The sequence below is a fragment of the Solanum lycopersicum genome, chromosome 2, assembly GCF_036512215.1.
Source record: "Solanum lycopersicum chromosome 2, SLM_r2.1".
NCBI classification, from domain to species: domain Eukaryota; kingdom Viridiplantae; phylum Streptophyta; class Magnoliopsida; order Solanales; family Solanaceae; genus Solanum; species Solanum lycopersicum.
In genome coordinates, this window is record NC_090801.1 from 67,132,747 (window position 1) to 67,146,356 (window position 13,610).

At 29.4% G+C, this 13,610-nt stretch overlaps 1 protein-coding gene across 1 annotated transcript; it reads right to left on the bottom strand.

Moving 5' to 3' along the window:
* Positions 1 to 502: 502 nt before the first annotated feature.
* On the bottom strand, positions 503 to 11,986 carry LOC104646005 (uncharacterized). Its single transcript, XM_069294418.1, has 9 exons — positions 11,866 to 11,986; positions 11,608 to 11,716; positions 8,659 to 9,035; positions 7,914 to 8,597; positions 5,969 to 6,017; positions 2,188 to 2,549; positions 1,434 to 2,111; positions 765 to 1,239; positions 503 to 686 (listed from the first exon to the last, which is right to left on the bottom strand). Exons 1-9 carry the CDS (start codon positions 11,984 to 11,986, stop codon positions 503 to 505), a joined length of 3,039 nt encoding a protein of 1,012 aa, XP_069150519.1.
* Positions 11,987 to 13,610: the final 1,624 nt, after the last annotated feature.

Here is a 13,610-nt window from a genome sequence, read left to right on the forward strand (position 1 = left end):
CTTATAAGCCAATTCAAAACACTGTCTAAATTTATCGTTTATCAGGATGAATCACTTTTGAAACTTTTAACATTTTTGCGTCAAAGTCAATAGTTTTGACCATTCAGCTATTTTTTCTTGGTACAGACACATTCCAGGATTGGAGAATTCATATAGATATTTATTTAAGTGCTACTCTAACAATCATAGTTGGTACACCTACTAACAATGATGTGAACAAATTAAAAGAGAAGTCCATGGAGAGTTATTGATGGTGTTTCTGGCAAAAACACGAATTTATGTATTATTTTTTTGACGTATCAGGGATGGATACAATTTTCCTCTATACATTCTTGAGGATTGTGAATCAATTATATACAAAAGAAGTCCACAAAAGTAAAACAGATCTCGCTCCTATATATGTCGTCATCAAGTTGGCACTGAGCATACAGTCATATATAAAATTGAACTTCTTTTAAAATCCGTAACTCCAAGATATCTGATCCATTTCTAGAAACAGATGTCATGACCCTGATTTGGTATCCATATCATTATTAGTTGCTGGAAGAGTGATAGTAATTGGTTGCCACTCAGAGTGAGTTTTGATCCAACCCTTTAGAGTAATAATCATATTTAGGATTTGTAGTACTTCACCCAATGTAAGATTTTTGAGACATGCATTTCTAAGAATCAAAGCGGCTTCATACCTGGAAGACAGAGAGATGAAGATGAGAAAAAAACTCTGAGAATCATCAAAAACCATGCAGCTAGCATGAATTGTTTACCTGCATTCAGATGCTGCTATCGCTAAACGTCCAACAGTTGAACAAAGAAATTCCTCAATCGCATTCCAAATTGCATCCTTATACTGGTTAGGATTGCCACCAAGTGGATTCACACATTTCCAAATCCTTGCAGTCTTACCAACATATAGATCAAAGTTAACTAGTCCTAACTTTAATATCACTTGTTGCTCTAGTGCAGTATTTAAGGCTACTGTAACATCAGTATGACGATATTCAGGTTTACTATAATGTATACAGTAACCAATGTTTTCTTTGGTAGGCAAAATCTTCTCGAGCCTTAAAGTGTTCAACGAATTAACTATGACCTGTATAAGACTTTGAATGTGTTCAGGCAGCTGGAGATCCAAATCTAAATTACCAGAGACAGATTTAGAAACACCCGATGAGGGTGGAAGGAAGGAAAAGTCAGGACGTACATCACCCTTGTTCATAGAAACACATAAATCACCCCTGCCTGCAAGAAAATTACCTCCTTTAGTTACCTCAAGAAACTATCTGGCTTATTAAACTTCTGTTTCGGTGACAATATTTCTCTATTTTCTCAATAAAAATTAGGAGTACTGTAATACAAATTTATGGGGCTATCAGATAAATTACACATGTTAGCTTTTGGATTATGTACAAATGGCGTAAAAAAAATAACAGAACCTTCAGGTCGTTGAAGTGGGGGTTGCACATTGTCCTGGCAAGAGTTCAATTTGACAAGGTTAACTGGAACAATAGGAGGTTGGGACTGAGTACGCTGAACAGACTCATTTTCTATGAATTTACTGTTGTGGTTCTCTGAACTATCAGACTTTGTGAAAAAACGGTTTTGTACAAACTGCACTGGTGCAACAGCTGGTGCGCGTGGGCAATACCAGCTACAAGTTGACATGCCGGTCATAGTTAGTTGATTTGAGTTCTTAGGTACATAAGAATAGCATCCAGGATTAGATAAACTTTGGGCCCTGGAAGCATTAGCATTGGTGTTGTTATTGGCATGGGAATTGGAAAAATCAGGTTGGTTTGCTGATATAGGTTTAGAAATTAGAGTCGGTATATAATTTTGACGATATGTGTTGTTACGAAACGCAAATCCTTGTGGAGATCCTCCAGCAGCAAGGCTTGTCCATTGCCACACATTTGTGGCAGCAATAGCAAGAGCGGGAGAAGCACAAACAGGTTGTGCTAAAAGAATATTATATTTCCTCATCCGTAACTGATGAATTGCATTGGAAAAATCTCCATCTCCTGAAATGAGCAAATAATTTGCAGGTGCATGATTATCCATTGCCCAAAATATCATATCCACCAATATTCTCTTATCACTAGCATCCTTAGTCACTGTAATTCATCAAACAAAATTAAGTTATATAAATCCTACATACCACTCAATTTAAAAGACTAATTGTTACTATACCGGCTGGGACGTGATTGAGACGGATTCCAGTAGTAGAGAGGGCTCGTTGAACGGACCAAGGGATGCCATTAGTGTCACCATAGGCGGAAATGGTGACTGGTCCGTGATAGTTCATATTCATTAATGCCTTGTTTATATTCTGAGCGATTGCATGGGCGTCACATCCCCTAGGCACCTGACAATTTTCTATGTCCCACCACACCGAAGTTTTTGCTGCCGCGTACTGCGCTTCTGCTGCTGTTCCGCGGGGAAAACCAGGGTTCAATCCGTCTCCAGCCGCTCTTGACACTTGCACAGGCTGACTTTGAACTGCTCCCGCTATCGCTTTTTTGGATTGTGCGCTTTCCATTTTTTTGATAAAACTATAGGGTAAAAAGGAACTAAAGATTAAAAACTGTAGAGTAGGTTATCAATCAAATGATTTAGTAACGAAAGTTGATGGTTATCTCATGTTGTTGTTGAACATTTAAATATACTTTCACCATTTCTCTTTTGGGAAATCTATTAAATTATTTCAATCAATTTTCCTTTTTTTCCCATTTCTCTTTCGAAAATATACTAATTCAATTTCCTTTTTTTCCCATTTCTTTTTAAGAAATCTTAGTATTACTATTTCATTTTCGGATTAATTTGAATTGACTAGCAATTAGATACGTTTTCACAAATAACTATCAAATATTTAGCTTAAAATGAGTATATTTTGTCAAAATAGTTTAACTATATAATGATCAAAGTCACATGCAACATAACAAATTCAAATATTGCTAACCCTTGATAAGGCAAATATAGAAATAATGGTACAATGAAATCTCATTAAATTAGTTGGAAGCCTATTTCTAACTTTTTTTAATTGCATCAAAAAATTTCGGTGTTGCCACAACTCCAAATCTTTATGAATGCATATGAAATGATTTTTTTTGTACTTACATAATATTTTTTACTTATTTGATATGATATTATTAATCATTTTTTAATAACTTTAAAATGAGAAGTCTTTTTTAGATATGATTTTAAAAATTTCCTATATATGTTACTTTTATATATATATATACTAGTTTCTGGACACGCGCTTTGCGCGTGTAATCCAAGAGTGTATTATTTTTTAAAAGATAATACTACTAAATAATAAAAGGGAAAATTATATGAAATGACAAACATTCATAACTAATTATATATTAGGGGTATAGTTTATTTATTTGCATTATATAATTATAGTTTATTTTATTTTGCTATAATTAATGGGGCCCACAACCTATTATGTAACCAATTGTATAAAAACCTTATTTTCTAATTTTGTATATAATTATACACAATCTAATTTTCTCTCTCCTATTCACAATTAATTTTCTCTCTCCTTTCCTCATTCTAACGTCTTCTCCTACATTTAATACTCCAATATCAGATTTGAATTTCGAATTTTTGTCCAAAATTTCAGTAATCCCTCCTGAAGTTGAAGTCTCCTCCCTAAGTTGAAGTCAATTTCGTAAGTTATCCTTAATTTTAGTTGTTTACCTTTACTTCTAACTTATCTAAAAATTGTATATGTGTTCTGTTTTTTTTCCATATATTTTGATGAAATAATCGTTTTTTTGTTCTTGATAGATCTAAAATTCATCAAACAATGAACGAATCGTCTACATCTTTGAGGATTACCAGAGGTAGTCCTTTGCATGTCAATGTTGTTGACATTTTACCATCCTTTTCAACGGGGCTAACTCAAGAATTTGGGGTTAATGTAGGGTCTTTGGGAAAATCAAAACAACTTATACAAGAACAAACCATGGAAGAGCTGAGATCAAAGAAAAAAAACGACCCTATGGCAGTTCAACAAGTTATTAAAAATGTCAAAGCTAGGGGCATTAAAATTGACAAGGTACAAGAAAGAGGAAAGTTGTACTATTTGAATCAGAGGAAAATGATTGTGAAGTTGGATCTGAAGAACTTCATAGTCATGAGGTAGTGTCTTAAAACACAAACTTAGATACAATTTTTTTGTTAATTAGTTGTCAATATACAAAAACCATTAAATTAAATTTTGTATATAGTATATTCCATGTGAGTAATTGTATATAGTATATTGCATATTTATGTTATTTTTGATTTTTGTATATACATACAAAATAGTAATTGGACTTAGTTATACAGATGGAAAATTTGAATATATGATTAGAATTTGTATATTCTATTAGTTATATACAAATTTTTGAAGTTAGTATATATTAAGTTTACAAAGATATACAAAAATTGATATGTACATTTCTGTTTTAATAGTTGATAGTAGGGATTGTATATAGATGGGAAAATATCATATGTAATTATAATTTTGTATATTGTAGTAGTTATATATAAATTATCGAATATAATGTATTGAATATGCATATACAATTAATAAAAACATTGAATAAGTGTTAGTATATACTATATATAATTAAAAACCTGAATAACATATATCTCTTGTTATACAAATTCGTAAAATGCATTTTTGTACATGTATATATTTATTCAATAAGATTGTATATGTATATTTATTGCAATCTAATTGGATGTGCATATACAATAAAAGACATTGAATACGTGCTGGTATATACTATATACAAAAAAGGTAAGTTCATATATATAAACAGAAAATAATCTGTGAATGACTTTTTTTTTATTTTTTTTGTATATATAGGTAGGTATGTATATACAGAAATTAATTTGTACATGACTTATTATAAACAGAATTTTTTTTTGAATTTGAATGTATGGCTTGAAAATAGGGACGTTTTCCTAAAATTGTGGCATTATCTTGATTTATTGTTACCATATTTAATGCTTCAGTTACAAAAAATTTTTTAAAATAGAATTGTATAAATAATAATAATAAAAATTTATATACAAAATTAAAGACACCTTTAATAACTTAACTATACCCATATTATGTAATTAGGTAAACTATACCCATATAATGTTATTTAATCTAATAAGTTTGCCATATATGAAATTTATGTCTAATTGAGATTTCTTACTTTGTTTTACTACTAATTGTGACACTCCAATTTTCTGACCTCCAAGTGAATGCATCGAGATAATAATATGAGAAATTAATAAAATAAACTTTGTTTGTAATTCAAAAAATAAGTTTGCAAAGCTAAAAGGAAAAATAACAACTATCTAAATTAAATTTCTTGATAGTTTCGTTTTATTGGTAGAATAATGCTAGATAGTGCAAGATTAACTTTGAGTGAAGGAAAACAAAACCTTTCAACTTTTTTAATGAATGTGTTTTAATGAATGTGTTTTAATTATTGTATTAAATTTTTATCCACAAACACTTTAAACTAATTAGTTAACTATAAATATTTAAAACTAAGATGTAAAAAGTTTTATCATTTATATTTTAAAAATCATGATATTTATGAATAACTACTATTTTTATATAAAATTTAATTTGTCATACATAGCTTATCCACCATTAATCTAATATTATATGTTTCACCTTTTTTTTCCATAAAAGAAAAGAAAAGAGTAAACATCCTATTTATCACATTTATTCTTAAAGATGAAAGTTAATATATATGTAAAAATTATAAGTACGGAGAAAAGAAAAAAAAAAGGTACACATGAGCAAGATAATTAGGCATTTTATTTTGTTTGTCTCTATAGTGAAACTGAACATTTGAGCATACAAAATACAAATATGAATTTAGAGCAACTTGCTAATAAAACAAGAATTCAACTATATGAAGAGAGACAAAAAAATCTTATTATAATTCTTACTACAAATAAGTATAAAACTAACACATCAAGCTCTGATGCTTTAGTAATTGAATTCTTATCTATTCTCGTAACTGCATAAGGGAATATCACAACTTTCACCTCAAATTGTGACATTATTTCACATGTTTAGAGTTCCTACGTACAAGAATTGTAGGAGTGAGAAATAAAAGTTCTTCTTGAAAAAGTTAAATTTTATAGAACAAAATTATGGAAACATGAAAAGTCACATGAATTATTGTTAAAATAAATATAAAAAAGATAGGGATGAAATTTAATTTTAAAGATACATGAATCTACTTTAATTTCTTGATAATTACTCATTTTTATTTTTATTTACATTTATGTTAGAAATTTGAAAGGTCAAGATTATGAAATGAGAATAAGAAGATTATATATATATATAAATTATATAAGTTTTAATTTATTCTAGGACTTGAATTATTGTTAAAATAAATATAAAAAAAATAGAGATGAAATTTAATTTTAAAAATACATGAATCTACTTTAATTTCTTGATAATTACTCATTTTTATTTTTATTTACATTTATGTTAGAAATTTGAAAGGTCAAGATTATGAAATGAGAATAAGAAGATTATATATATATAAATTATATAATTTTTAATTTATTAGAGGGACAAAATAATAATATATATATATATAAAATCTATTCTCTCATCATCAAACATTCAATATCTTTAATACAGATAATATGAATAATATTTTCTTATTAAGAAATAATAAACATTATACCTAATGAATATATTTTTATATTGAACCATTGAATTCTTAGCTTGACTTTATTTCCCAATGAATCATTTAACAAAAAAGTATATAGCACAATAAATTATTTACCTACATCGTACTTTATTTATAATAAATTTATTTTTTATATAAATTCAATAAATATGATACACGATGTAACAAAATGCAATGATTTGATATACTCATTGCACTTTATGTATAATGTATTTAATTTTTATGTGATTCAATAAATATGATAAATAAATTAGTTAGATATAATGATTTTATTGTAATCAAAATTGTTCTTCATTGAATCTCAACATAATTTTAAATTAATATTTTAAATTAATAAATATTAATTTATCGATTAAATAATATCTCTACATTTAATATTTAGTGGTCGCACTTATATTAGTTTAGTAAAGTTTTACAGAATTATGAAGACAATTGAACGGATGATCAATTTGAGAATAGAATTTTTTTATCAACTTGCTCAAAACATTTGATGAATAGTGAATAATTAACAAAAAAAAAAAAACATATGTCGAATCATATGTAATCAGGCAAAAGAATGTCGATAAATTTTTTTTCGTAATCCTCATTTTTTTCGTAATAATATAATGTTTTACTTAGAGCCCAATAAAAAAAGTAGATTTTTTAAAGAAGTATTTTTGAAAATGTTGGAACTTATTTTTAAAATAAGTACTTATGTGTTTGGATAAAAGTAGTTAAAACAAAGTTGTTTATGTGTTTGACAAATAAGTGTTGGTAAGGAGTTTTTTTAATCAAAACGTCTTAAATATCCTTAAAAGTTGTTAACATGATAAAAGTTGATTAATTTAAGATTTTTATACTTAAAAAAATAAAATAAAACAAATTTATATTCATTCATAAATAATTATATTTTGCTATCATTCCCATATTTCTTTATTATCAGAATTTTTTTATAAATAATAATAATTATATATAATGATAATATAATAATATGAAAATAATTATAATAAAATAAATAATAAATCACCCCTGCCTGCAAGAAAATTACCACCATTAGTTACCTCAAGAAACTATCTGGCTTATTAAACTTCTGTTTCGGTGACAATATTTCTCTATTTTTTCAATAAAAATTAGGAGTACTGTAATACAATTTTATGGGGCTATCAGATAAAAATTAAACATGCCAGCTTTTGGATTATGTACAAATGGCGTAAAAAAAATCAGCTCAACCTTCAGGTCGTTGAAGCGGGGGTTGCACATTGTCCTGGCAAGAGTTCAATTTCACAAAGTTAACTGGAACAAGAGGAGGTTGGGACTGCGTACGCTGAACAGACTCATTTTCTATGAATTTACTGTTGTGGTTCTCTGAACTATCAGACTTTGTGAAAAAACGGTTTTGTACAAACTGCACTGGTGCAACAGCTGGTGCGCGTGGGCAATACCAGCTACAAGTTGACATGCCGGTCATAGTTAGTTGATTCGAGTTCTTAGGTACATAAATAGCTTTAGTTTTTTCATCAGAATAGCATCCAGGATTAGATAAACTTTGGGCCCTGGAAGCATTAGCATTGGTGTTGTTATTGGCATGGGCATTGGAAAAATCAGGTTGGTTTGCTGATATAGGTTTAGAAATTGGAGTCGGTATATAATTTTGACGATATGTGTTGTTACGAAAAGCAAATCCTTGTGGAGATCCTCCAGCAGCAAGGCTTGTCCATTGCCACACATTTGTGGCAGCAATAGCAAGAGCAGGAGAAGCATACACAGGTTGTGCTAGTAGAATATTATATTTCCTCATCCGCAACTGATGAATGGCATTGGAGAAATCTCCATCTCCTGAAATGAGCAAATAATTGGCAGGTGCAGGATTATCCATTGCCCAAAATATCATGTCCACCAATATTCTCTTAGTCACTGTAATTCATCAAACAAAATTAAGTTATATAAATTCTACATACCACTCAATTTAAAAGACTGATTGTTACTATACCGCCTGGGACGTGATTGAGACGGATTCCAGTAGTAGAAAGGGCTCCTTGAACGGACCAAGGGATGACATTAGTGCCACCATAGGCGGAAATGGTGACTGGTCCATGATAGTTCATATTCATTAATGCCTTGTTTATATCCTGAGCGATTGCATGGGCGTCACATCCCCTAGGCACCTGACAATTTTCTATGTCCCACCACACCGAAGTTTTTGCTGCCGCGTACTGCGCTTCTGCTGCTGTTCCGCGGGGAAAACCAGGGTTCAATCCGTCTCCAGCCGCTCTTGACACTTGCACAGGCTGACTTTGAACTGCTCCCGCTATCGCTTTTTTGGATTGTGCGCTTTCCATTTTTTTGATAAAACTATAGGGTAAAAAGGAACTAAAGATTAAAAACTGTAGAGTAGGTTATCAATCAAATGATTTAGTAGCGAAAGTTGATGGTTATCTCATGTTGTTGTTGAACATTTAAATATACTTTTACCATTTCTCGTTTGGGAAAACTATTGAATAATTTCAATCAATTTCCTTTTTTTCCCCTTTTCTCTTTAGATTCAATTTCCTTTTTTTCCCATTTCTTTTTAAGAAATCTTAGTAATTCTATTTCATTTTCGGATTAGTTTGAATTGACTAGCAATTAGATGTTTCCAGAAATAACTATCCAATTCCAATGTTTACCTTAAAATTCTTTTATTTTGTAAAAACAGTCAGATCGAACAAAACTAATTCAAGTATTGTTAATACATGATAAAGCAAATATTAGAAATAAGGAAATGGTACATTAAAACTTCACTTAATTAATGATTTTTCTAATATAATATTTTCCTCATGTTCCAACTTGGTTAAGATGATATATTTTTAGAAAACTCTTGTTTTAATATATGATCTCATTAATGTTATAAATTAATAATTCTATAAAATTACAAATACAACTAAAACAATTTAGTGAAATGTGATTCTATTGAATCATTGAATTTATTTTAAAATGAATCATTTAAAATATATATATATATATATATATATATATATATATTACAATGAATCATACACATACATCGTATTTTATGTATAATAAATTTATTTTGTATGTGAATTCAATATATCATAATTTAGGAAGATACAATTATGATTTTGAATATATATACTTATTGTGCTTTTTGCATATTTATTTTTTATTTGAATCCAATTAATATGATGCGTAAGATTCAATAATTTTAATATAATCAAAATTAACCTTCAAATCTCAAAGAACTCTTTAAATTAATAAGTACTCTATTATGAAAACAATTGAACGGATGATCAAATTGAGAATATAAATTATTTTTTTCAAGTTGTTCAAAACATTTGATGAACAGTGAAAACTAACTGTTTCGTAATAACATAATCTTTTACTTAGAAATTAATTTTTTTTAGTAGCTTTCGTGTTGTGATATTGGTCTTAGTCATTTGGTTTATATACAATTTAAATTTAATTTTATACATTCAATACTCAACACACATTCTTATAAAATGATTGAAACGTGAATTTTATGACAGTGCAAGTACATTCACATAAGTGAATTTGAAATGATCATATTAGGAAGAAGGAAATGGTTTTCGATCCATACCAATATAATTTGAATAGAAAAAAATGAATTAAATATTGTTATCTCATGTGTTTCATTCACATTTCTTCAATAATGATTTTCGCAAATTTCAGTAAAAATAGTGAGGTATTTAAATAACATTTATGAGTAGCGACAAAACTAAAAGCTCATTTGGATTTACTTAAAAAGTATAATTTTTAAGTCAAAAGATAAAAAAAAATAGAGGAGACCTACTTTTGATTTTAAATGTATTTTAAGTTATTTTTAATCTTGTTAAATAATTCCCAACTTATTATAAATCATTTCTTTTATTTATTTTAAGTTATTTTTATAATCCTTCGTCAGGAATTATTTCTCATGTTGCTCTTATTCAAAGTCAATTTGACTAATTTTCAAAGGTAAATTAGATCACATTAATTTGATATTTTAAATAAAAAAAATTGATATTCTAGAACTATTTGAAAATTACTATAAATTACATTTTTTTGTATATTAATATGATAAAAAAAATACTCTTAAAATGTTAGTCAAAATTTTTATAGTTTAACTTTAAAAATAGAAACCATGGCAAATAGTACTTTCAGAAGTAAAAAACTATCAAAAGTATATATTTGACCAACTTTTAAATCAATTCAAACACCTCGCATATCTTTTAGCTCCATTTTTAAAAAGGTATTTTGTTAATATCAGTGATCTCAAAACTAGTTAAAAGCTATGTCTTAGAGGGTAACTGTGTAATTGATAGTACTATGATTCATTAGCTAAAATTAGTAAGTCGTGAAGAATTATTCCAAAGGTAAGTTTAAAGAGTCCGTTAACTAATTGTGTGTATACAACACATCATTCAATACATGAAATATAGAAATGAACTATTTTCTTGCATTTCTAATCCTCTCTATATACTACTGGGAGTAATTCTCCTCCCTTTGATCTATCTTTTCGAGTCTAATTTAGATCCAAGACCTAATTTCACATTTGTACTATCAGACTTTGAAAACAATAGATGTGGTGCAACCGTTGGTGAGGGTGGGCAACAGCTGCTACTTGTTTGTTGTGCTTCTCTGAAACTATCAGACTTTGCTTAAAAAAGATGCTGGTCGTGGTCAGTTGATTCGAGTTCTTAGGTACGTAAATAGTTTTAGCATCAGAATAATGTCCAGGATCATATAGACTTTGGGCTTTGGAAGCATTAGAATTGGCATTGGCATTAGAAGGTTGGTTTGCTGATGTAGGTTTAGAAATTGAAATCGGTATATAATATTGACGTGATGTGTTGGTATTTCGAGAAGCAAGTTGTCGTGTAGATTTTCCAGCAGCAAGAGCCGGAGAAGCAATGTTAAAAGGGCATACGAGAAGTCTGTGCTTCCTGAAATAAGCAAATAATTTGCAGGTACAGGATTGTCCACTGCCCAAAATAGCATATCCACTAAAATTTTCTTATCCCTTGCATCCTTAACCCCTGTAATTCATCAAACAAATAAATAAGCTAGTATTAAATTTCTCACAACATTAATGGAAATGGATTAGCACGATCCTTATTAAACTTGATTCCTCTGATTAATTCGCCGAAAATGAAGCGAGGATAGAAAAAAAAGTTTGTTACTATACCGGATGGGATGTGATTGAGAGCGATTCCAGTATTAGAGAGGGCACGTTGAATGAAGGAAGGAATGGCATTGCTGTCCCCGTAGGCGCAAATGGTGACTGGTCCATGATAGTTCATATCCATTAATGTTCTGAGCGATTGTATAAGCGTCGCATCCCCTGGGTACCTGACAATTTTCTATATCCCACCACACAGACGTGAGTACGGCGATCCCGCCACAGCTCCACCAGGAAAATTAGGTTTCAATCCTTCTCCCGCCACCGCACTTGGAACTTGTTCAGCCTGATTTTGAACTGCTCCCACTATCACTTTTTTGTTCTGCGTAGCTCAATTGATTCAGTTATATCTGCTTTTATATTGTTTTCAAACATTTAAATCTTATTCCATATATTTTCTTTGAGAAATCTATTACATAAATTTCCTTTTTTTCCTATTTTTCTTTGGGAAATATATTAAATAAATTTTCGTTCTCCCCCATATCTCTTGTGGATATCTCTTTATTTTGATGACTTTTTTTATCCATTTCTGTTTCAGAAATCTATTAAATCAGTTTCCTTTTGGGGATTCATTTGAATTGACTTTGCAATTAGATTCAATTTTCTTTTGGGGATTAGTTTGAAACTTTGAATTTACTTGCAATTAGATATGTTGCCATAAATAACTGTTGAATTTTTAGCTTAAAATTCATTTTTTTGTTTACGAGATAAATTATTTAATAATCAAAGTCACATGCAACGTAACTAATTCAAATATTATTAACCCTTGACAAGGCAAATATAGAAATAATGATGTTATGAAAACAATTGAACAAATAATCAATTCGACCTAAGTGAAAATATAAAATCTTGTTTAGTTCTCAAAACGCTTTGATAAACAGTGAAAACTAACAAGAGCATTTGTGGATTCGTATGTAATCATGTGAATTTCAAAACAAAAAAGAGTTACTCAGATGATAAGCATTCTCCACCTCCAAACTTGAGGTCATGTATGGACTTGAGTAACCAAGAGGTACAAAAATAATGGGAGCTCTTTGAAAAAAATTATATTAAAAAATATCATCTCAATTATGATATTTACAATAGTGTGCAAGAGAAGAAATTTATACATTTAAATGTTGATTACTATTTTCGTAATTCTCGCCCAATTTTATTGTTATATGGGTAAGATCGTGCACATTTAATGGTATTGAATGAAACTCTGAATATCTCCAAAATCTAGTCGTTGTTTGAGTTTTATCTTTTACCTAAGCGGATGGATCATTCTGGAACCCTACTATCCGTCATCCCGCGCAAATAATTTAGATTCGAAATTAAGCCGGTCGAACAAGTCTTTGTATAGAATGTTATTGACTAATTCGAATAAAATGTTATTGAGTAACTTCGTCCGGTGCAAACAAGATAGATTCGGAATTAAGCTTACTCTCGGATGCTCGAACAAGTCTTTGGATAGGATGTCCATGACCGGTGCAAATAAGATAGATTCGAAATTAAGTCGAGCCCTTAACTAATTCAACAATAAATTGTAATTTTTTTTCTATGCTTGCCACGTGTTCATTTACATATGCTCATTTTCGTTATATTTTTGCCAATACATTGGATATGTATATGAATCATCTATTTGACTTTACTGTGTGGCGTTTTGGATCATCAAATGAATGAAATAACAGTACAACTACATGAATGATTTGCTTAAAAACAGATTTTTTGTAGTTCTCTCGTTGCTATATTTGTCCATGTCATTTAGTCTA